We start from the raw sequence: 22444 nt of genomic DNA, 5'->3' as shown, positions 1-22444 counted from the left end.
TCGGTACATACCGGGGTCTGACCTTGCTGAATTATCCCAAATTCCAACTTATTGAGGCACTTTCCTCTCTCCCCCCTTACAAAAAAAATTTATATATTATTGCCCCTAAACGTATACTGTACATGTAGTTACTAATTTTCAAAAAGTAACACTTGCCAATACTGCAGGCGAAGAATGAAACATTACAGTAGGCGAGAGGCATGGTTGGTGACACAAGAGACATGGTAGTTAACTCAGGGATATGGTAGGTGATGCAGGTGATGGAGAGGAAACACTACTTAAATGGTAAACTGTGTGGCACTTGTATATACTACTGTAATATGGGCACATACAAAATAAAGGATAAATTTTAACAAAAGTAATTGTTTGTGCTACGTATAATTCTCTGGCTGAGTGCAAAAAGGGCCAAAGTCTAAATTGGCATTTTTTGACATTGGCCCTTTTTGCACTCCATCAGAGAATTCAAGTCTTCGAGTGTGTAAATCAACATGAACTTTTATCAGTAAGAATATTGTAGTCCACCCTAGTAAAACAATTTTCTTTATTACAGAACAAAAGAGAAATTTTTAAATACTCAACGTGGCTTAGAAATATAGAAAATATAATATATACTGTAATTGTAAAATAAGAAAAATGAAGAGCATAGGTGTGTGTGTGTGTGGGAGATGAACTACAGTACAGTAATATCTCATATTTTGCGCGATTTCATTTCCCGTTTTTGAATTTCGTGAGCACTACCTAATGTAACCAAGTCTTGTACAGTATTTGGCATAAAATATCGTGCATTTCGCTAGATCCAGCTAGCTGAACGCGAGATCCAGCCAGCTGAACGCTGGCCACCGTTTTGAATGACGTTACAGCCCTCATACCAGTTAGTCATTTCTACTACAACGCGTGTTTTGTTAACGCCAATTGGTTGCAACGCGATTCATGAATAGGGGAACCCTGTTTGTAAAATGCGAACTTTTGCATGCGAATGCTGGCTATACACGATTCCATCCTCAATGTTTTAAGCGTGGTGCGGGGTTATGCAATGTTTACAGGTCACGTTCGACATCACATGTTCAATTGATTCGTGTCTTTTGTTTGTGAAGTGTTTTTTTGAGAGGTACTCGGTAATTTTTTTTTTTTTTAATTTAGCCGTTACCCATAAATACTGTATGAAAAGAATAAGTGAAAAGAATGTTTCGCAGTGAGGACTAATAACGGTTTACACCAGTGCTCTCTGTTTGCATCACGTGATGAGTTGAATTGCGAGGTTTCTGTCAATTACTACTTGATTTTCGCTGCTTTCTCCAATTTTGTTGTGTTAGCGATGAATACGGAAAGACAAGTATTTCCAAGAAGCGTTCTGGTGATCGAATTGCCGGTGGTGAACATAAAGAGGTTTACAAGAACACAACTATCGTGTTGTAGCCTGCGCCATCCTAGTGACCGCCCGGGCTGTTATTGTGTGCTTTTTTGGGTGGTGCTACCACCTGTCGAGTCAAGATAATGGCCTCTACCTCTACTGGGGGTCCTACTGGTGCTGGTGGGGGTGGGACAGATCCACCTAACCGGCCAAATAAGGAAAAGGAGAAGCCGGACTATCATAAGGGAGTTAAGTTTGCCAAGTACTCGATGCAGGATAAGCAGCGTGTGATTAAGTTACTTGAGGAAGGCCTAAAAACTAGTTTCTGGAAAGAACAATCAAGTCAATAAAGGCAGAATTTGCATCATTTGGAGGTTATAAATGGGAAAATCAGAGGTTGATGTAGAGTGGCCAGTCTATATTGTTATTTTTCCCAATAGTTTATGTATTTGTATTTAGCGAATTTGAGTTTGGCGCAATTTTTCCAGTATATTACTCGCAAAATACAAGATCTTACTGTACATGAAGGCAGTGAGCTATACTGTGTGGCTGACTCACCCGCCTCCCTCCCTCCCTCCCTCCCTCCCATGTGACATTATGGTACACACGCATGTCTCAGTCAGCTGGTTGACTGCCTGGCTGAACTGTGGCATCACTTAGATGATGGTTTGTGTGGAAGGAGCTATTTTTTGTACATAAAACATGTTATTGTATTTTATGATACTGTATGCTGTGTCAATTTTATTGTTCATAACAGCAATTTTTGTCAAAAAAGCGGTTATAGCTCAACTTGTGTTAGACATGTGAATAATTTACTTGAGTTGCTTTCGGATTGTTGGATTAAGTAATAGAATTTTTACCAAAGGGGACGAAGTTGGGATACCTGGAAGATTCAGATACTGTGGTTGGAATTTGGATAAAATTAATTGCACTGTAAATTAAATACATAGACTACGACATTGTAATTACTGTAATAGTGGAGACATTCTGCATACAGTGGCTTGCCTGACATGAATGGGGAGGTTGTTGGGTGTTAATGGGTTAATGCTGCAGGAACAAAATTTTATCACTAGCACTCAGACTAGGCACTTTTTTATGGGCCATTTGACACAGAAACACTAAAGTTTTGAGAGTACAACACGAGATGCTGCATGGGGTGACTCGTTGTACTGTGGGAAATGGCTTGCAAGCTAGCCACCATCGCCACCATCTGCTCACCGCGAATCATCGAAATCGTGAATCGCAAACTCGCGAATGGAAAGAGTCTACTGTATTCTGTCTCTTGTTTACAGAACGGTAACTCCTGATCAGTCCCGCTGACCTGCTCTCCCTAATAATGTTATCGGCACTCACCATCTCTCAGGCACCTCATTAATTTGACAAAAAAGGTGCTCAGGGTCACTCAAATTACCATAAAATCGGAACCAACTGATTTTGGAATATTGTGATATTATTTGACAATTTCCAAATATTTGTGCTAGATTATTCATTCGTTTTCTGTTCAGTTTTTGCGCCTTGCCTTAGCTTCCACAAAATAATTATTTATAATTACTATGCAAACGAATATTTTCTAAATGTACATACAGTAATAATAAAGTAAATAATACAGTAATAAAAGAATGTAAAAACTGCGAGGTGAACTGATGATGCGAGGGGTGAAGGGGCATGGCACGAGGTGACGTGACAAGGCACTTGCACAGCACACGCATTAACAACACTACTAAACCATTGTCTTATAACATTTCTGTTTCTAAAATCTATTTTAAAAATAATTGATACAAGATGGCTCTATTTGTCTACATTTGCACTTAGACAACTGATAGTGAATATACCAGGGCATATGGAGATGCATTATACACTACAATAATATTTGTTAAGTTCTGATAAATATGTTACAATATTATTTATTAAGTGCTCAAGATAGATACTGTGGTAAGCACCAACCCTCTTGAGCATTGACAACAATGGTGCTTTAGTGTTTCTATTTCAAATGGCCCATAAAAAACTGCCTAGTCTGAGTGCTAGTGGAGTGAAATGTAAAAAGCAGAAGTTCGTGATGACCCTGACAAAGAAAGTTGAATTATTAAATAAGTTAAAAGAGGGGATGAGTGCTGCCGATGCTGGTCAGTTGTTTGGTATAGGTATACAGAAGTGCACTAAGGTAGTATAAGTTGCTATTCGCGGTTTTGCCTATTCACGCCATTCCTTGGAACCTATCCCCTGCGAATACTATGGCGCAATAGTTCATATGGGATTTTAGGGGAAAATTAATTATATTTTGGTATTTTATTAATTCAGCCCCAAATTAGCCTAAATAATATGGGATTTCTAGTGAATTAGTTGGTCATTATAAAGGGATTGCTGGCTGCTGAGTGGGAGGTGGCGAGTTGTTCTCTCCTCAAACCTCCACTCCTCGGCTACACACCAAACCTAGTTTTGTACAGTACAGTACAATGGTCCCTCGGTTAACGAACACAATTCGTTCCACAGAGTCGTTCGTTAACTGAATCCCTTATTTCAATGGGATATTGGGTAATTGGCTCCAGCTCACAGAAAAGTACATACAAAGTAAAGCCAAAAACGCATAAAGTCAGAAACACTCCTAAAATTCCCCAAAATCGCCCTTAAATCACTACTGTACAGTGGTCCCTCGGTTAAGGAACACAATTCATTCCAGACGGTCGTTCGTTAACCGAAAATTTCGTTAACCGAAACCATTGTTTCAATGGGATTTTGGGTAATTGGTTCCAGCTCACCGAAAATTACATACAAACTAAAAATAAATGCAGTAAAGTACACTTAATTTGAGGTGTGCATGTAGAAGGCTCCTGGTTGATGATGATGATGATGGGAATTAGAATGGGGGTGGAGGAGAAGGGAGAAGAGAAGGCATTGGGGTGGAAGAGAAGTCACCCCATGCTGCCATTTCACCCATAAAATTTTAGTTCATTTGATATAATTCAAGATTATTTTCTTTAACTCAACACTGCACTGCATTATATATTGTCAATACAGTATGTAAAATAAACTTCAGAATGACCAATAATTCTACTGTAAAAACGTAAAAATGGTTGATGTTCAAGAGAGTCTCAAGCAAGATGCTTCCTCCACACTGCCGCCATTTTGGGTGAGTCAAGTGGCTGTTTGGCACGCTAAAAACTAGTTCCCAGTACAGTACTTCAATTATGTTAAATAATTGTTAAAATGACTAAAAACTTTAATACCCGGTATAAGACTTGGAAAATTATTGAATAGTACAACCTTCTTGATATTTACTCAAATGGTAACGAATTTATGCCCTAAAACCGATTACTGTATTGGCGGACTAATACTACAGCTGGTGAGCAGGCAAAAGCAGGTGAAAACATGTTGGGAAAAATTCGTAAGGAATTCGTTAACCGAAGTGAGGAATCTTATGGAAGGTAACTCGTTAACCGAGGTGTTCATTAACCGAGGGATCATTGTACAGTATATGTAACTATAATCACTTTTTACTTCTTACCACTGCTTTAACAAAATTGTACCAGGATATATCCTGGTACAATAATGTACAGTACTGCACAACACAAAGAGTATGTGAAAACAGCTTGTACATTGGCAGCAGACAATGAACTAAGAGTTTCATGACGCAAGAGTTGGAGGAGATAAGCTGCGAGATAAATCGGCCTATTACAGGCATCCTATGCAGTAGTAACCAATCGTAGCTCAAGAACACTCTTAGCTTACCTACCCATGTGCTCGGCGCATGATGCTATCTCTCAGAAATTTGTTCAAATGCCCGGAGCGGAAAGATTTTTCCCAGAATTTCTTGGAATGTTAAAAAAATTCCGGGTAATAGATAGTTCTGGAAATCGAAGATTCCAGCTAACGGAGAGAGTACTGTACATGTACAAGTAACCTTCACTATATGAATGGGTTAAGTTCCTTGGCAACTATTCATTAACCCTTTAGGTGCGTAATTAAATTTCGCGCCGGTTCCTGAAAAGTGTCAATTATCCTGCCAAAAATGAATTTCATATAATCACATTTTCTATGTTTTTCCTAGAGAACTTTTAGTATATTTTCCAAATCTGGAACAAAAATTCACATATGTGTGCAAATTTTAGAGAAAAAATGACATTTATACCCAAAAATGCAGGAAATTGGTATAAATCAATGTCTGGTATATGGCAAATAAATTTAATCAATTTGGTTACTAAACAGCAAATTTAGATATGTATTACATATTCAGATAATATCAAACAAAATAGTACAAAAATAAGCTATATTGCATTCAGGAAATACTCCTATACCTCAATACATAATATGTCCGCATGTCGTCTCATTTGGGGAAGTTTTTTCAAGGCCGTGGGATATCCCCGCTTGTCGCATTTAATTAATATAATATTTTGGGCGGGTTTACCCGCATGCCGCATCCAAAGGGTTAAGTGATAATTTGTATTCAGTGGTTCCTCGGTTCACGAACTCAATTCGTCCCAGAGGGTCGTTCGTTAACCAAAAATTTCGTTAACAGAAACCATTGTTTCAATGGGGTTTTGGGTAATTGGTTCCAGCTCACCGAAAATTACATACAAAGTAAAAAAAAATGCAGTAAAGTACACTTACTTTGAGGTGTGTATGTAGAAGGCTCCTGGTTGATGATGCTGATGTGAATTTGAAGTGGGAGGTGGAGGAGAAGGGAGAAGAGAAGGAAGTGGGGATGGAAGAGAAATCACCCCATGATTGATGCCGTCATTTCACCAATAAAATTTTAAGTTCACTAGGTGTAATTCAAGATTATTTTCTTTAAATCAACACTGCACTGCATTATATATTGTCAATATGTTAAATAAATTTCAGAATGACCAATAATTGTACTGTAAAAACGTAAAAATAGTTTATGTTCAAGAGAGCCACAAGCAAGATGTTACCTCCACTGAACAGAGACACAAACTGACGCCTTGGTGGGTGAGTGAAGTGGCTGATGGGCACACCAAAAACTAGTTCCCTGTACTGCAATTATGTTAAATAAGTGTTAAAATGACTAAAAATTTTAATATTAAACTTGGAAAAATATTTAATAGCACAACCTTCTTGATATTTACTCAAATGGGAACGAATTTAAGCCCTAGAACCGATTACTGTATTGGCGGACTAATCTACCAGCTGGTGAGCAAGCGAAAACATGTTGATATGTTTTCGTAAGAATTTCGTTAACCGAATTGAATATTCTTTTGGAAGGTTATTCGTTAACCGAGGCGTTCGTTAACCGAGGGACCACTGTACCTGTAGCAAATAACATAACAAATGGAAAAAATAGGGTTGTGTTTCCAATGACAAGAAAAACTCCAATATAATATCCAAAAAAAAATTAATTAGTTCACAAGCAAAAAAATCTAGAGTATAGTCTGGGTTTACGCGGTCAATTAAACCCGTAGAGGTCCGCATATAACGCGAAACGTGTAAACAAAATAACAGAACATATGGGATTAATTGAAATAGAGACTGGGCCGACCCCCAGACTACCCTTTTTCCGACACAATACGTACGTTGTAGTAAAAATAACATCTTAATTTTATGATGGTATGCACACACAATTAATATTTAAGAGAAATTTCAATAGTATTAGGTTTTTTAACACTTACGTTAGTAGAAGAGATGGCTGTGCACACGGGGATGGGGGGTTGGTTCCGAGGCAGAGGGCAGATTAATGGCCCTCACCTGTATCACTTGTATCGCTATCCACCACAGAGGCTAGCAGGGCCTCCTTGTCAAACCCCTCAAAGTCCATATCCTTACTATCACTGACTTGGGCTGGCTGTGGCTGTGGTTGGTTGCGGGTGAAGAACTCGGTAATGTTTCGTTGAGGGCTAGCATTGATGTGACAGTGATACAGCTTAACATAGGGCTCCAGGGATTGCAACTGATGGTTATTAGACACTTCGTAGCAATGCTTGAATGGGTCTTTGGTAAGGAGGAGCTTCAATCTCTCGGCTGCCTCGATGATTTCCTTCACATCAGCATGTGTTAGTTTCTGCACTTGTTCTTCCGCCGTAACACCTGGCTGCTCACTGACGTCATCATCTTCCAACATCTCGTCGGCAGTCACCTTAGGTTGCCTGATTACCTCCAGGATGTCGTCGTTGGTGGTCTCGGAGAAGCCTGCAGCTCTAACACTTTGTGCAGCCTCTCTTGCAATGTCCAATGCCACAGCAACAGACTGAGCCTCACCAGCCACCACTTGCCTCTGCCTCCTACTTGGGGCACCCTCCAACACATGCCGCCTCTTGTGACGAATCGTTGCCACAGATAGCTGGCCCCATGCCTCCACCAAGAAATCAACAGCTTTCTTGACGTTGAACAGTTTCCAGAACTGCTTGACTCGCACTTCATGGTCCGCCAAATTTTCTTCTAGATCCTTGTCCTCGCTCTCGCTATCGGTGCCACTCAGGAGGTTCTGCAATTCATCCTTGGTGTTGGTGAAGTCGTTCAGGAGCCGAAACTTCTTTGCGGAGAAAGCAGCCTTCACGTTGCATATCAACTCCTGATCCATGGGCTGGATTAACGACGTAGTGTTAGGGGGAAGGAAGACCACTTTTACGTTGAGGTAATGATCCAGCAATAGGCACGAGTGTCCTGGTGCGTTGTCAAGGAGCAACAAAATGTTGAATGGAACATTATGTTGCTCGCAGAATTTCTTCACATCAGGAACGAAACAGTTGTCAAACCAGGAGAGGGACAGACCAGTGAACACGCACGCCTTCCCTGAGGTTAGCCAGTGGACATTTAACTTGCTCATGTCCATATTTTTTTAGGCATGCGGCTCGCGGGCTGTGTGGATCAATGACAACTTCAGCATTGGTGGTGAACAGGACGGTGATGCGCTCCTTCTGCAACTTCCGGCCCCGACACTTGCTCGCAGACTTGACCACGAAGGTCTTGGATGGCAATTTTTTCCAAAACAACCCGGATTCATCCATGTTGAACACTTGGTCGTTGGTGTACTGTCCTTCCTCCATAATTTCTCGTAAGAATGGGGGAAATTTCATGGCGGCAGCCCGGTCAGCACTTGCTCCTTCACCAACTATTTCAACGTTCATGATCTTATTACGAAGTTTGAAACCTTTCAGCCACCCAGGAGAAGCAGTGAAGGGTTTGGTCTCTGCAACTCCCATTTTTTGCGCCACTGATAGGTAAAGTTCTCTCATGTAGTCCTGCACTGCCCGAGTGTCTACCGCCATGTTCCTTCTTGACTGACGAATCAAGTACCTGACCAATAAACCTTCAGTCTTGAGCAGCACCTTATTGTGGCAATATTTCATCATCGAGGCACCTGCAGACTTTGTGATGCTCATGTGTTTTTTGATCTTGCCGGCATCCTTCTTGATGGTGCGGATCATCGATTCACTCACTCCATTTTGTCGGGCGAGATCTACCTGCCTCGTGCTTTTCTCTAACCCCTGGACGATTTTGTACTTAATTTCATAGCTTAAGGCGTGTCGCACCTTCTTGGGCTTGGGTCAGGTAGTTCAAGGTTTTTTGCGGGTGGTGGGGGTCCAGCGGAAGCAATTTTTGAACAGATTAGCGGGCACGAGGGAGCACTGTATATGCGGAGACGGAGGAAAATGGGACTGACGCATCTAAGGTCAGCGACTTATTCCTTCTGGTGGCAGGGCACTCTAAGTTAAATTACAGTAGACCAATCACAGCTCGCGGCGGAGGGGATGCGTAGGTGGTAAGGATGCGTGGCTCAATCGCAATCTGAAACGTCATCGTCACGAGTTTGACATCAGCGGTGACGTAAGAGCGACCTAGCGCGCAGCTTGCCCGCGCCGCTTCTCACGTAAATTCAGGAATGTACCGCGTAACTAATAATTGGCGTGTCTGGACAGGTGCCGAGTAAATGACCAATCGCGTATAAAAAATTAGCGTAAACCGAGACTATACTGTACTTAAACACTGTAAATCACAACCAACTGTTGTAATTTAGTACCTGACACATATAAAAATTAATAAGATATAAATCTGGTACATTACCTTAACATGTGCCCATGTTGTGCATGGTAAGGTCACTGCACTAAGTTTCCATCTGAAAGTGATAGGTTAAATCATGAGGGTAGTATAGAACAAGATGATGGCAGCTTGTTGTAGTACAGTATACTGTACTTTACACATAGTTCTTGATTATCATGTTAAAACTTAAGATGATCCAACATATAGCATGGAGGTATTCACTCTGAAGTAGGAAGTAGTGTAACAGATGTAAGATTCACAGAGAATGAAGCATAGATGTTACCAGTACATTATAAGTGATGGATGTGTACTTATTTTCAACAGTACTCTTTCATCTTTTCCTTGAAGGATAACCTTTTCTAATTATTTAACTTTTTTATCAAATTATTAGTTAGTTATTATAATTTTGTTCTCCCTAAGCAGTCATCTTTTCTTACCAGAACAACTCTTTGATGTTTCAGAATTTGACCAGTGATTTTCGTATCACATACAGCAAGTTCTGGTTAAGTATACTTAATGCAGATCTCAAAGCGATTCAGCGTTATGGAGACCAGTTGGGTGTTGGGGAACTGTTTGGTTTATTTGCTTGCATGGTGACTGGTCGGTCCTGGGACTCTATATCTAAGGGGATTGATAAGAAAGAGCGATCGTCAGCAGAGGTAAGTATTATACTGCACTACTGTGTTTAGTGCCAATTACACATTAAAAGCTAATTTTGTGCTCAGATGGGGAGGGTAACTTTATCTCTGCTCATCTTAGTAAATATATCATAGGGTTTTACCCAAATCATATCACCAAGTAAACAGTTATGTGATTAATTATACCTGTAGATAATAATTGTAATTGCACAGTGCCTTCTCACACAGATGTTTGAGTTTCATTATGAAATTGTGTTAAGAGAAATCAATACAGTCTTGATAAAATTAACTTTGTATAGGAAACACTTGGTTAGGTTTGGGTACTTTGAAAACACAATTCCCTCAGAGTGGTTTTCCTGTGTTGTGTAACTTCTATCAGTTCAAATTGACTTGCTTTAAATATTTTGAATAATAAGTCTTTGGTATGGGGATGCCAAGGTCAATAGATTTGACAATATCACTTGCCTAAACTGGTTTTTTTTTTTTTTTTTTTTTTAACTGTTGAAAAGATGTACAATCCTACCCTCATTGCAGGTAAAGAAAAATGCTTTGAATTGTAGGTAACCAATGACATTCAGTATTGAGTTGAGGTTTGTACTAAAAAAGTAAATTCATCTCCTAAGCTTAATGTAGAAGGTAATGGGTTGTGGTGGTGGTCAGATGTTGTGTGTGACGGGTTGTTGTGGTCCCATAAAGATGTGTATGATCCCAACCACATGATTAGTTATTAATTTTCAAAGAATATTTGTAAAGTTAGGTACAGTAGACTTTTACAATCAGTCTACAAGCAAGTAATTTCAGCTCATAAATACTGTGGGTACCATCATTTCTCCCTTCAGCTTATGGCTGACTCAGATGGTTCACATATTTTAAAATTAAAGATGGACTTGGAAACCAATAAGGCAGACTGTAGCTCTGGCACAAAATGTGCTGATTGGACAGATTCAGTTTTAATAAACACATTCCTGTATACATTATTTTGGGAACTTAGCATTTTCCTTTATCTTGGATCCAATTCTGAATGGCTTCATTATGGAGCTTAATTTTCACTTCATTTTTGCAGTTCTGATGTTACTTGTTTTAGAATAAAATTTCCCTATAATAAACAATTTGGCCTTGCAGTGTTCTGGACTTGTATGTTTCAGGTAATTTGGTGTACTACTGTAAAGGGGTGTTGAGCCACAACAAATATTCATTGGGTATATATATAAAGCATGGACTCTGGCTGTGAAGGGAAGGAACATATAGGAAGCCACAGAAATAATTTGCTTGAGCAAAATGTATTTAGTGTACAGTATAGATTATTGAGAATAAGGCATACAGTAATAAGGATGAAATATGGTTGCAAAGGAAGTATCAGACGGAGTGGATCAATGTTCTTCGGATTGTATAGACATCACTGAGGAGGAGAAATGAGGGATTTGCAAAATCTGTGTACATTAAGCCCTTGCTATTCACGAGGGTTTGGTTCCAAGGAATGGCGCGAATTGACAAAACCGCAAATAGCAACTTATACTACCTAAGTGCATTAATGTATGCCTATACTGTGTATGAGAAACATGTATCATCAATACTACTTACCTTCGTATGTGGAAGTTGGAAGCTTGATGAAGTGGTGTACTGTACATAAGGAGAAATCTGGTTACTGAAGCATAGGGAGATTATCAAAATCACTGTTGGAAGAGGGTGATGCAATGGTGGTTGGAGAGGCACGTGGCCGGGAGGTGGGTGGTGAGGTGACAGGTGGCTGGGAGGAGGGTGGTGGTGCAGCTGCAGCAGCAGCAGCTGCTGACTGAGTGAGGGAGGGAGACAAATCAGCTGAATGAGCGGCTGGTTCTTTCTTGAAAAACATTGTGATTGGTAGTTGTTTCCTCTTGGCTTTGAGGTCTTTAAACATTACCTGTTAGGGAACCAATGCCTGGCTGTTTTCTCAGAACAAGCAATTGACCATCTATGGCAGCACTCATCCTCTCCTTAATTTGTCTAATAATTCAACTTTCTTTGTCAGGGTCATCACTGATGTCTGCCTTTTACATTTCACTCCACTAGCAACACTAGCACTGACACTAGGCAGTCTTTTAGGTGCCATATGACACAGAAACACTAAAGTTTTAAGAGTACAACACAAGAGATGCTGCGTCGCAGGCAATGGTTGAGCGCAAAGAGAGGGAGAGGAGATGCTGTGGGCACGTGGGGTGACTCGTTGCACTGCAGGAAAGACTCGCAAGCTAGTTACCATCCCCTCTATCTGCTTACCACAAATCGTCAAAATTGCAAATTGCAAGGGTTTACTGTACAGGTGGAAGAAAAAGACCAGGGAGATAAAAAGATTGGGTGAAGAACACACTATAAGTGATGGGGCTTGGAAATTCAGGGGGCTGCAGTGTACATGAATGAGCAGAAAGCTTGGTATCTAGTAATTTCTGGAGAAGGAATGGTGTTACTTAGAGTATGAAGCAGGAGTAAACCAGAGTGATTTTTTGGGCCTTGTTATAGTGAGAGAAAGTCAACATAGAACAGTAATGTGTGTGTATATGTGCTATAGATTGCAATGAAACATGGGCAGTTAAAGAGAATGATATACTTGTGCTTGAATGAGTTGAAATGACAGGAGGGTATTGAGAGTATTGACAAGGTTTTGCATAAGGTAGTCTGGGGTGGTGCAGGTATGTGGAGAGAATGGAGGAGACCAATTGGGTCCAGAAATGGAGGCATTTCAATGTGGAGGGAAGGGTAGGTTAAGAATGACATGGGGAAAAATTGTAAGAAATTACCTCTGAGATAAGAACTTGACGAGAAAATGAAAAAGCCTATGTAGCATAGAGCTGCCATCAGGTGATTACAGTTTATCCATCCAAGCATGGAAACTGGTCATAAAACAGTGATGAAAGACTTGCATGAGTAGGAGAAAAAAGTGCCCAGTACAAATTCTATACTATCCTGATGTTACAGCAAGATGCAATCAAAGCTGATGCAGCCAAGTATCTGCCAGAGATATCTGCTGTGCTGAATAGAGTTCCTCGTCAAATGCTTCTCATCCTTAAGACAAATGATCTGCTTAGGGGGATTGAGTTCTCCCTTAATACTCAAGAGAGGTAAGTTAGCTTTATATTTGTTGCTGTTGTATCTCCAGTAAATGTTATGTGTACACTCTAGGACTATAAGTTGTTGCTGCATGGAGCCTACTCTAGTGACTTTTGGCAGTGAAGTAAATCATAAGTGAAAACTGATGATCTAAATACAGTGACCCCTCCGTTAACGAACTCAATCCGTTCCAGAAGGTCGTTCGTTAACCGAAAAGTTTGTTAACCGAAACCATTGTTTCAATGGGTTTTTGGGTAATTGGTTCCAGCTCACCGAAAATTTCCTAAATTCAACAAAAATGGTAGAAAAGTACACTTACTTTGAGGTGTGTATGTAGAAGGCTCCTGGATGATGATGATGATGATTATGATGATGATGATGGGATTTAGAATGGGGGTGGAGGAGAAGGAAGAAGAGAAGGCATTGGGGTGGAAGAGAAGTCACCCCATGGCGCCATTTCACCCATAAAATTTTAGCTCTCTTGGTGTAATTCAAGATTATTTTCTTTAAATCAACACTGCACTGCATTATATATTGTCAATATGTAAAATATATTTCAAAATGACCAATAATTTGCTTGGAAACACAGAAAAAAAGCATTTGGTTGAAGAGAGTCTCAAGCAAGATGTTACCTCCAGTGAAAACAGAGAAAGACTAACGCCTGTTTGCTGTGTTAAGAGGCTGGATGCCGCGCATTAAACTAGTCACTTTACCTTCAATTATGTTCAATAATTGTTAAAATGACTAAAAAAATTGAATATTAAACTTTTAAAATTATTGAATAGTATAAACTTCTTGATATTTACTAAAATAGTAAGGAATTTAAGCCCTAGAACCGATTAATGTATTGGCGGAATGATACTAAAGCTGGTTGCCCGGTCAGTGCAAGCGAAAACATGTTGAGGTCGGTTCGTAAGAACTTCGTTAACCGAATTTTTTTTCGTTAACCGAATTGAAGATCCTTATGGAAGGCAGTTCGTTAATCGAAATTACGTTAACTGAGGTGTTCGTTAAACGAGGGGTCACTGTAATAATAATAAAAAAAAATTTTTTAAATCTAAATTAAGATATAATAACAAAATTATGTTTAAAAATAAAAATTAAGATAAAGTAAAATACTGTTTTAAAAATCACTTGCAGTTAAGTACCCTTATTGCAGTTAAAAAATTTTCTCATTGCCAGAGGTAGGTTCCGTTCACCTATCCATGACTCTTTGTCCTAGAGTGTACATGAATGCCAGAAGAAACTTTTTGAGTGTTTGAGAATCTGTTAGTCATTTTAGGGAGTGTTTAAAGTATTGGTGGATATATCTAACAGATGAATATACTTTTTAAGTACGGTACCGTATAGTAGAACTTTAACCCCTGTTCCCCGGGCTAGGGTGCCGCTGGTCGTACCCCCACGCCCCGGGCTAGGGTGCCGCTGGCCGTACCCCCACGCCCCGGGCTAGGGTGCCGCTGGTCATACCCCCACGCCCCGGGCTAGGGTGCCGCTGGTCGTACCCCCACGCCCCGGGCTAGGGTGCCGCTGGTCGTACCCCCACGCGGGGTAAATCGAGAAAAATCAATTTTTCCTAATTTTTTTTTAACCTTTTTAAATGACAAAACAATAAAAAGTAAGAAAAACTATATACATTGACCCTCGAGAAACTTCCCTGGGGCCACAGTGGCGGGATAATGGCAGCACGGAGGGAGGGAGATAAGGTGACAGCGTTGTTTTGATGGCGAGCGCTCGTGGTCACGTACGTCCTTCGCGGCCATTTTCTGCTTGCTTTTGTGTCCGGGATGGCCAGTATTGTATATATTTACTGATCATAATAATACTTACCGGGTGTTTCTTATAAATAATTCATTTATAATATTTTATTTGCAATATTTTTCATAAAAAGTTCTTGGCAACACACACAGTCGGTTGCCAGGCTGTCTGGCTGTCTTTGTGATTGGTAGAGCAAGTAATGCATAGAAATAATTATCGGAAGAAACAAAAGTAGGTACAGGGTGTCCTCGCTTAACATCGGGGTTATGTTCCCGAAAACGTGACCGTATGCGAAACAAAGTTAAGCGGATCAATTTTCCCCATAAGAAATAGATAAAATACGGGAGATACGTTCCCAGCCTCCCTTTGCCCCATGAAAAAAGTTACATACAGTATACAGAAAATCATTGCCATTTCTATAGAAAATAATTCATAGAACTACAGTACTAAGTTTGTATTGGTACTAACCTATGGGTGGAGGTGGTAGAGCGAGTGTGTGGTGGGTAGTGGAGTGAAGGAGGAGGAGGATGGTGGGTGCGGATGAGGAGGGTGGGAGCGGAGGAGGGCAGGAGCAGAGGAGGGCGGGAGCGGAGGAGGGTGACGAGTCACTGAGACTCTGTGGCTGCCTCCTCCTCCTCTGACTGGGGTTCCTCCGCCGCTGTTTGCTCCTCCGTTGTTGACGGGAATGTCTCAACAGCAACCGTATCTGAACTGGCAGCTTCACCAGTCATCTTTATGTTGTTGAAGTTATACCGACGCTTAAATCGTTGAAACCAGCTTCGGCTGGCCGTAAAGGTCTCTTCCTTCGATCCTTCACCCTCTGTTTCCTTCATGTCGTCAAACAAGGATCTGGCCTTATGCTGGATAACCATAAGGCTCACAGGTCCTCCATCCACATTGCCAGCATCTTTTCCACGTTCTCTATCACAGTGCTTCGAGTACGAGTCGTCTTGGTATCACTCAGAGAAGAACCACTTCCAGCACTAACCTTAATCTTGTCAGCGTTGGTCCGTATAGTATGCACCGTTGTGGGAGTTAGACCAAGCACAGCGGCTGTGTCCACAGCACGTTCCCATTTTTCAAATCGGGTTAATACATCCATTTTCGTAGCAAGGGTAATGGTCTTATGTTGCCTCTTCACTACACTACTATCAGTAGCACTTGATGGGTGCTTGGAAGCCATTTCGAATGGTTAGTGTACAGTTTTAGAGCAAAAACACTTAAGCACACACGAATGATGTGAAGTTGTAACAGTCTCGCTTGGGGACGCTGTCACGTTCAGCGAGTGAGGGCAGCGCGCCGAACTGAGAGAGCGTAGCACGGCCAGACAAGAGCGGGTGATGCGCCGTAGAAGGTAGTCCGTGACGACACAAAACGACATTGTATCGGATCACCGGAATGTTAAACGACTTTTTGGTCTCTAAAGTTCTGCGACATAGTACCGAAACAACTTTAAGCAAGACGACGTGAAGCGAGGACTTACTGTACTTACATTTCAGAAGCTTCCCTGTGGCCGAGCATGTGGCGTGACACGCAAATAGTCACACTGAAACCTGATAACCCGCACTGAGCATTCAAACAAGGCCGCGAAAAGGCATGTATTGTTTCTTAGATCCTTTAGTATTTAATCTATTGTATTTACCGGTACACTTGTATTCAGAATTATTGTATTTTAAGGGATAATGTACTGTAGGCCCTCTAAATTCGGGGGGATTAAGTTTTCAAAATGGCCGCGAATCGCCAAATCCATGAATAGCATTTGCTGACCAAGGGGTTGGGGTACATTTTCACTTGTGTGCAAAGAAATGTATATTCCCTTTATATGTTTGCCCTTAGGACAATTATTTATTTTACCTGTATTGTATAATAATAATAATAATAATAATAATAATAATAATAATTAACGGTTTATTGAAATAGTTCTGCAGCCCCCAAAGGCTTAAAATATACATTAGACAAAAATGACTTATCACTTACAAAGACATGGAGTAGGTGGGTTGTTTAACAAAAGCTTTCATTACCAAAAGGAGAAGGAACATGAATTGAACATACAAATTATTATAGTTTGCAGTTGATGGCCCGGGCTGGTCTCTTGGCCTACTGTGTGAGGTCACGTCGGCCACATGGTTCAGTAACTCGTCCGTAGATATTGACATGAAGGACCTCATGTGGTCATGGAGACTTCGGGTGGTGTGGTGTTCACGTGGTACTGTGACTTGTCCTCGTGTGTTGATATGAAGGACCTCATGTGGTCATGGAGACTTCGGGTGGTGTGGTGTTCACGTGGTACAGTGACTTGTCCTCGAGTGTTGATATGAAGGACCTCACGTGGTCATAGAGACATCGTGTGGTGTAGGGTGGTGTCACAGTACCTCACTCTCTGCTAGGTGGTGTTGTGTTATCTTGTAGTCAGGTGTAAAGCCGACCCACTGTTGTTTTCAGGGAAGACTGATTAACACCGCCTGGTCAGAAGATGGTGGTCGGCTCCCAGGGGTGTTTATCTCACTGGTAGGTCACTGCTCTCGCTGGTACTGTCTAGTGCTGAATTCACTGGCTTAAACACTGTTCATCACTGTTCAACACTGATCCCATTTCTTTCCAAAACAAAATTGTCACTTCTGATTATGTTGATATCCCGGTGGTGAGGATGGGTCGGGGAGAGGGACTTGAGGAATGGACTGAACATGGCCAAGGGGGGCCACTGCACAGCAGGAGCAGTGCCTGATAGGTCTTGACTCTCCTGTGTTCAAGGATGTGTGTGTGTGTGTAGACACATGCAAAACACATACAAATAAATAATAATGCGAAAATCCTCTCACCAATAATGAGAAACAAATGTAAAGTGTATACAGTTGGGTCTCACTTTATGCGGTTAATGTAACCCACAGGGTACCGCGGAAAGTGAGAAACGCGTAAAGTGAATAACATAACATATGGGATTAAATGAAATAGAGACCGGCTGACCCCCAAACTCCACTTTTTACAACACAATACCTATGTTCTAGTAAAAATAACCTCTTAATTTTATGATGGTACATGCACACAATTAATACTTAAGAGAAATAGAGAAATACAGTCGCCAAGTTAATGTCCATTCAAATAATGGACTCGACTCCCTCCCCCTCTTCTCACACTACACTCGCTGGCTCTTCCCTCTGAGAAATTTTGGGGGATAAACCACTACATTTTAAGGTATAGTAATAAATAATACCTCAAACTAAAGTTAGGATAATGTAATTGACATTGCTGGATTCCTTGTAAGACCAGGAATATTTTGAATATAAATGTCATATATTTTGCACAAAAGATAACAATTTACTCAGAGTAAACATTAGATCTAAAATTTGTATGTCTAATGCAAAATCTATGATGTTTATATTCAAAATGATCATCAAATTGTAAGAATTCCAGCAATGTAAATTATATTCTGGCCGGGTAATTTGTATGAATTTTATGGGCTAAAACAAATATCTTCAGTTATTAAAAAAAAAAGATATTCTTCACACCGTGCCAGATGGTCGGTCGGTCCCTCCCTCCCTACCAGATAAATGCGTGGGAAAACCAGACTATTTACCTTTTTAGTAATAAATAATACCTCAGACTAAAGTTAGGATAATATAATTGACATTGCTGGATTCCTTGTAAGACCAGGAATATTTTGAATATAAATGTCATATATTTTGCACAAAAGATAACATATTTACTCAGAGTAAACATTAGATCTAAAATTTGTATGTTTAATGCAAAATCTATGATGTTTATATTCAAAATGATCATCAAATTGTAAGAATTCCAGCAATGTAAATTATATTCTGGCCGGGTAATTTGTATGAATTTTATGAGCTAAATAAAAAAATTATACTTCACCGGCGTAAAGGGGTACACGCACTGCGGAATGTGAGCATCCTGGGTTCTGGCAGGGCACCGCGTAAACGTGGAAACGCGGAATGTGGGACCTCGTAAAGTGAGGGTTGACTGTATAAAAAAAAAAATGTTAGTCTACCCTCAGGTCCACTCCGTGCTTTATTAATAAGAAAGCACGGAGTGGACTTTAGGGTAGACTCAACATTATTAATATACATTTGTTTCTGATTATTTGTGAGAGGATTTTCCCATTATTATTTGTTTGTATGTGTCTACACACACACACACACACACACACATATACAATAACAGGTAAAGGAAATTACTGTCTCTAGAACGAATGTCTCCCTGTCCCGGTCGCGAAAATTCCGGCAACTTTAAAACTACCCATAGACATTCTTGGGTACATCCAGGGTGTCATCCGCGAATAATAGAGGGCCGCGGAATAAAAATCTGTGAATTATCCGGGCGTACTGTTTAACTATTCTTTATTGATCTGTGATAATTTCCACACTTGAGAAGCAAATATTAGCTCATCAAACACTGGTAACATAAATATCTTATAGAAAACACGAACATGAGGAACAATTTCTGAGATGTAAATCCCGTCATGCCACTTGATGTCACGCAGCACAGTGGAGGATGTCGCTGAAAATTTGTGATCTTTTTCTTGTTCTCTTCTAGACATTTAAGTTACCAGAGTGTTTCACAAGCTAATTTATGCTTCCCCTAGCTGCAGAAATGATCAAAAGATCAATATAAAATAGTTATTAGTCCTTATAATATCAGAATATAAATTCTGTACGATAGCTTAAAATACTTACGAAAGAACTGTAGTGACTCTTCGTGTGTCCATCCGACAGCCAATCAGCTGCCTTGCTACAAATTGACTCTAGGTCTCAGTTGCAAAGTTTGAGGGAACAGACTATGGAATGTGAATATTCAGAGTCAAGGTAGACACAATCTTTCCATTTATATTTTGGTCAACACACTCAGTCACTCTTTTTATATCAGATAGTGTCATTGAAATTTCTGCTAATCATTTAAATAAACTTCATTTTAGAGTTCCACACCTAGGAACTAAAGTGTCTGACCTGTGGTTAGTCACAACCTGTTCAGAAAATAGTAATACAGTACTGTACAATGAACCCCCCCCCCCTGGATCTGCCAGTGCCCCTCAGCAATACAAAGTAATTTGCTGTATTTAATGAACCATGATAAACTTGGCTGTGATATAACACTTTTTTGCCATAGATGACTGTTACTGTACTTTTGTCAAGTTTGTTGTAGTAGACGCTCTCATTCTTCAGGAAATGTTGAGCTTGTAGTTGTTTTATATCCTATTTGTATGCAGTTATGTGTGTTGTGCACATTTTCCTTGTTTTTAATACATATCCCTCTTCATTTTTCAGTATGAAATCATTTATCACGATGTCACGATGTTGCATACGTTCGCTGTTTGCTCACCAGAGGATACTTTGTAATTCTACTCTTTGTTCTGTGAGAGTGAGTGTTGCAGAGACTTGGGCACAGTTTAAGATCTCTTTGTACACACTGTACCTTCTATATCTTAGGTCAAAACTAGGTAAATACATCCACAAAACCTGGATGACCAATAATGGTGCTGTTACTGCAAGTTGTTTGTAGAATATGTTACATTTAGTACAGTATTTGAATTACATGTATTGGCATTATGGAAACGTTATAATTACAGCTTATTCATATTTTCTATTTCATTATAGTGCTGATATTATGCTTATTGAGATTATTTTAGAGTAATAATTGTACTTAAATAAAAAATTTGATAATTTCTCAGCACAATTATTTTGTATCAAGTTCATATTTAGTTATCATATATCAGGTACGGTATTTTACTCTGTTTTCACACTTGCTTGCCTAAAAGAGATACCGTACTTCATTAATATTTTCAATATACTTTTTCAGCACTCACACAGGTAAATGTTGGTCCTTCACATGATTAGTGAACAAGTGTGTAAGAGATGTTCAGTCTCATGACATTAACACACTAAATGGGAACTTTCTGTGAATGTTACTAAACTGAAGACTCTTCATGCTGTTTGTGTAGTAGGTTGAGATACATGCTTGGACGACCATAGTGAAATCTTAAGTAAATTTATTTTCTGATACGATATGTCATAAGTATGTCTAAGCTACACAACCAATTTTTTGGCACGGTTACATTAGAGGTACTGTACGATATTTCAAATTGCATTAATGCATTTATTTTCGATAGATTATTAGCTGAATTTCAGGGAATTTTTTTTTATTCATCTGTGGACTTCATGTAGGAAAAAAAAATTTCTTTTTTTAGCTTTGTACATTTTTCTATATTCAGTGTTGTCTATATTCAGTTTTAAACAATAACACCATGCAAGGTGTGTATTTGGGTGTTTGTGGTATCTCTTAGGTATAAGGCTAGTGAGTAACTGAGTATGATAAACCTTTTGTTAAAATCTATTTTGATGAAACTAAGTAGGTATATCATATGTTTAAACATGTGACATATGGATGGGTTGCACTCGAGCAGAACAAATTACATTGCATGGTAGGGATTGATGGTCGAGACAAGATCTCTTGTAAGTAAAGTATTTTTAATTTATGAATTTTTTTTCTTTTATGTTGTCACAGGTAAATTTAGTATTTTGTTTTCGTTTGCCATTATATAACATACATCAGGGTTAAATAGTTAAATTAATATATATTTTGTGCACGTAGCAGCCTTCATACAACATCTGTACATTAGGGTTAAGTAGGTAAATTAGAACATCCTGTTTATAAGTAACATAAAGTGAGTATCAGTCACACACTGAAGAAAACAGCACAAGTGTTAAGGTGACACACTCCAGTTCCTCATAAGTAAGATTAATATGATGAATAGGATCAGTTTTTTTACAGTTATCCTTCTAGATACGAAAATTCACTTATGCGAATTTTCTAAATTGACACCACTATTTCGTACAGTATTACAGTGGCCCCTCGGTTAACGAACTCAATCCGTTCCAGAAGGTCGTTCGTTAACCGAAACGTTCGTTAACCGAAACCATTGTTTCAATGGGTTTTTGGGTAATTGGTTCCAGCTCACCGAAAATTTCCTAAATTCAACAAAAATGGTAGAAAAGTTCACTTACTTTGAGGTGTGTATGTAGAAGGCTCCTGGATGATGATGATGATGATGGGATTTAGAATGGGGGTGGAGGAGAAGGAAGAAGAGAAGGCATTGGGGTGGAAGAGAAGTCACCCCATGGTGCCATTTCACCCATAAAATTTTAGCTCTCTGGTTTAATTCAAGATTATTTTCTTTAAATCAATGCTGCACTGCATTATATATTGTCAATATATAAAATATATTTCAAAATGACCAATAATTTGCTTGGAAACACAGAAAAAAAGCATTTAGTTGAAGAGAGTCTCAAGCAAGATGTTACCTCCAGTGAAAACAGAGAGAGACTGACGCCTGTTTGCTGTGTTAAGAGGCTGGATGCCGCGCATTAAACTAGTCACTTTACCTTCAATTTCGTTCAATAATTGTTAAAATGACTAAAAAATTGAATATTAAACTTTTAAAATTATTGAATAGTATAAACTTCTTGATATTTACAAAAATAGTAAGGAATTTAAGCCCTAGAACCGATTAATGTATTGGCGGACTAATACTAAAGCTGGTTGCCTGGTCAGTGCAAGCGAAAACATGTTGAGGTTGGTTCGTAAGAAGTTCGTTAAGCGAATTTTTTTTCGTTAA

The 22444-nt window shown here is 39.5% G+C and overlaps 1 protein-coding gene across 4 annotated transcripts in view; it reads left to right on the top strand.

Annotated features, from left to right (window-relative positions):
- Positions 1-20948, top strand: part of LOC121866321 (aarF domain-containing protein kinase 1-like) — a 42667-nt gene extending 21719 nt beyond the window's left edge. For 2 of the 4 annotated variants that reach the window (XM_042365944.1, XM_042365958.1), the window contains 3 exons: positions 9805-10002; positions 12934-13076; positions 20097-20948. In XM_042365944.1, the coding sequence (XP_042221878.1) occupies positions 9805-10002; positions 12934-13076; positions 20097-20331 (576 nt within the window). In that variant the 3' untranslated portion in view covers positions 20332-20948. Of the gene's footprint in view, positions 1-9804; positions 10003-12933; positions 13077-16319; positions 16415-20096 lie in introns of all 4 variants that reach the window. The other 2 variants (XR_006088961.1, XM_042365951.1) reach the window with 2 other exon arrangements.
- Positions 20949-22444: the final 1496 nt, after the last annotated feature.

The sequence above is a fragment of the Homarus americanus genome, unplaced genomic scaffold (genome assembly GCF_018991925.1).
Source record: "Homarus americanus isolate GMGI-L3 unplaced genomic scaffold, GMGI_Hamer_2.0 scaffold32583, whole genome shotgun sequence".
NCBI lineage: Eukaryota > Metazoa > Arthropoda > Malacostraca > Decapoda > Nephropidae > Homarus > Homarus americanus.
Note: the sequence above shows the minus strand (reverse complement) of the source record. Positions and strands in the feature narration are given on the sequence as shown.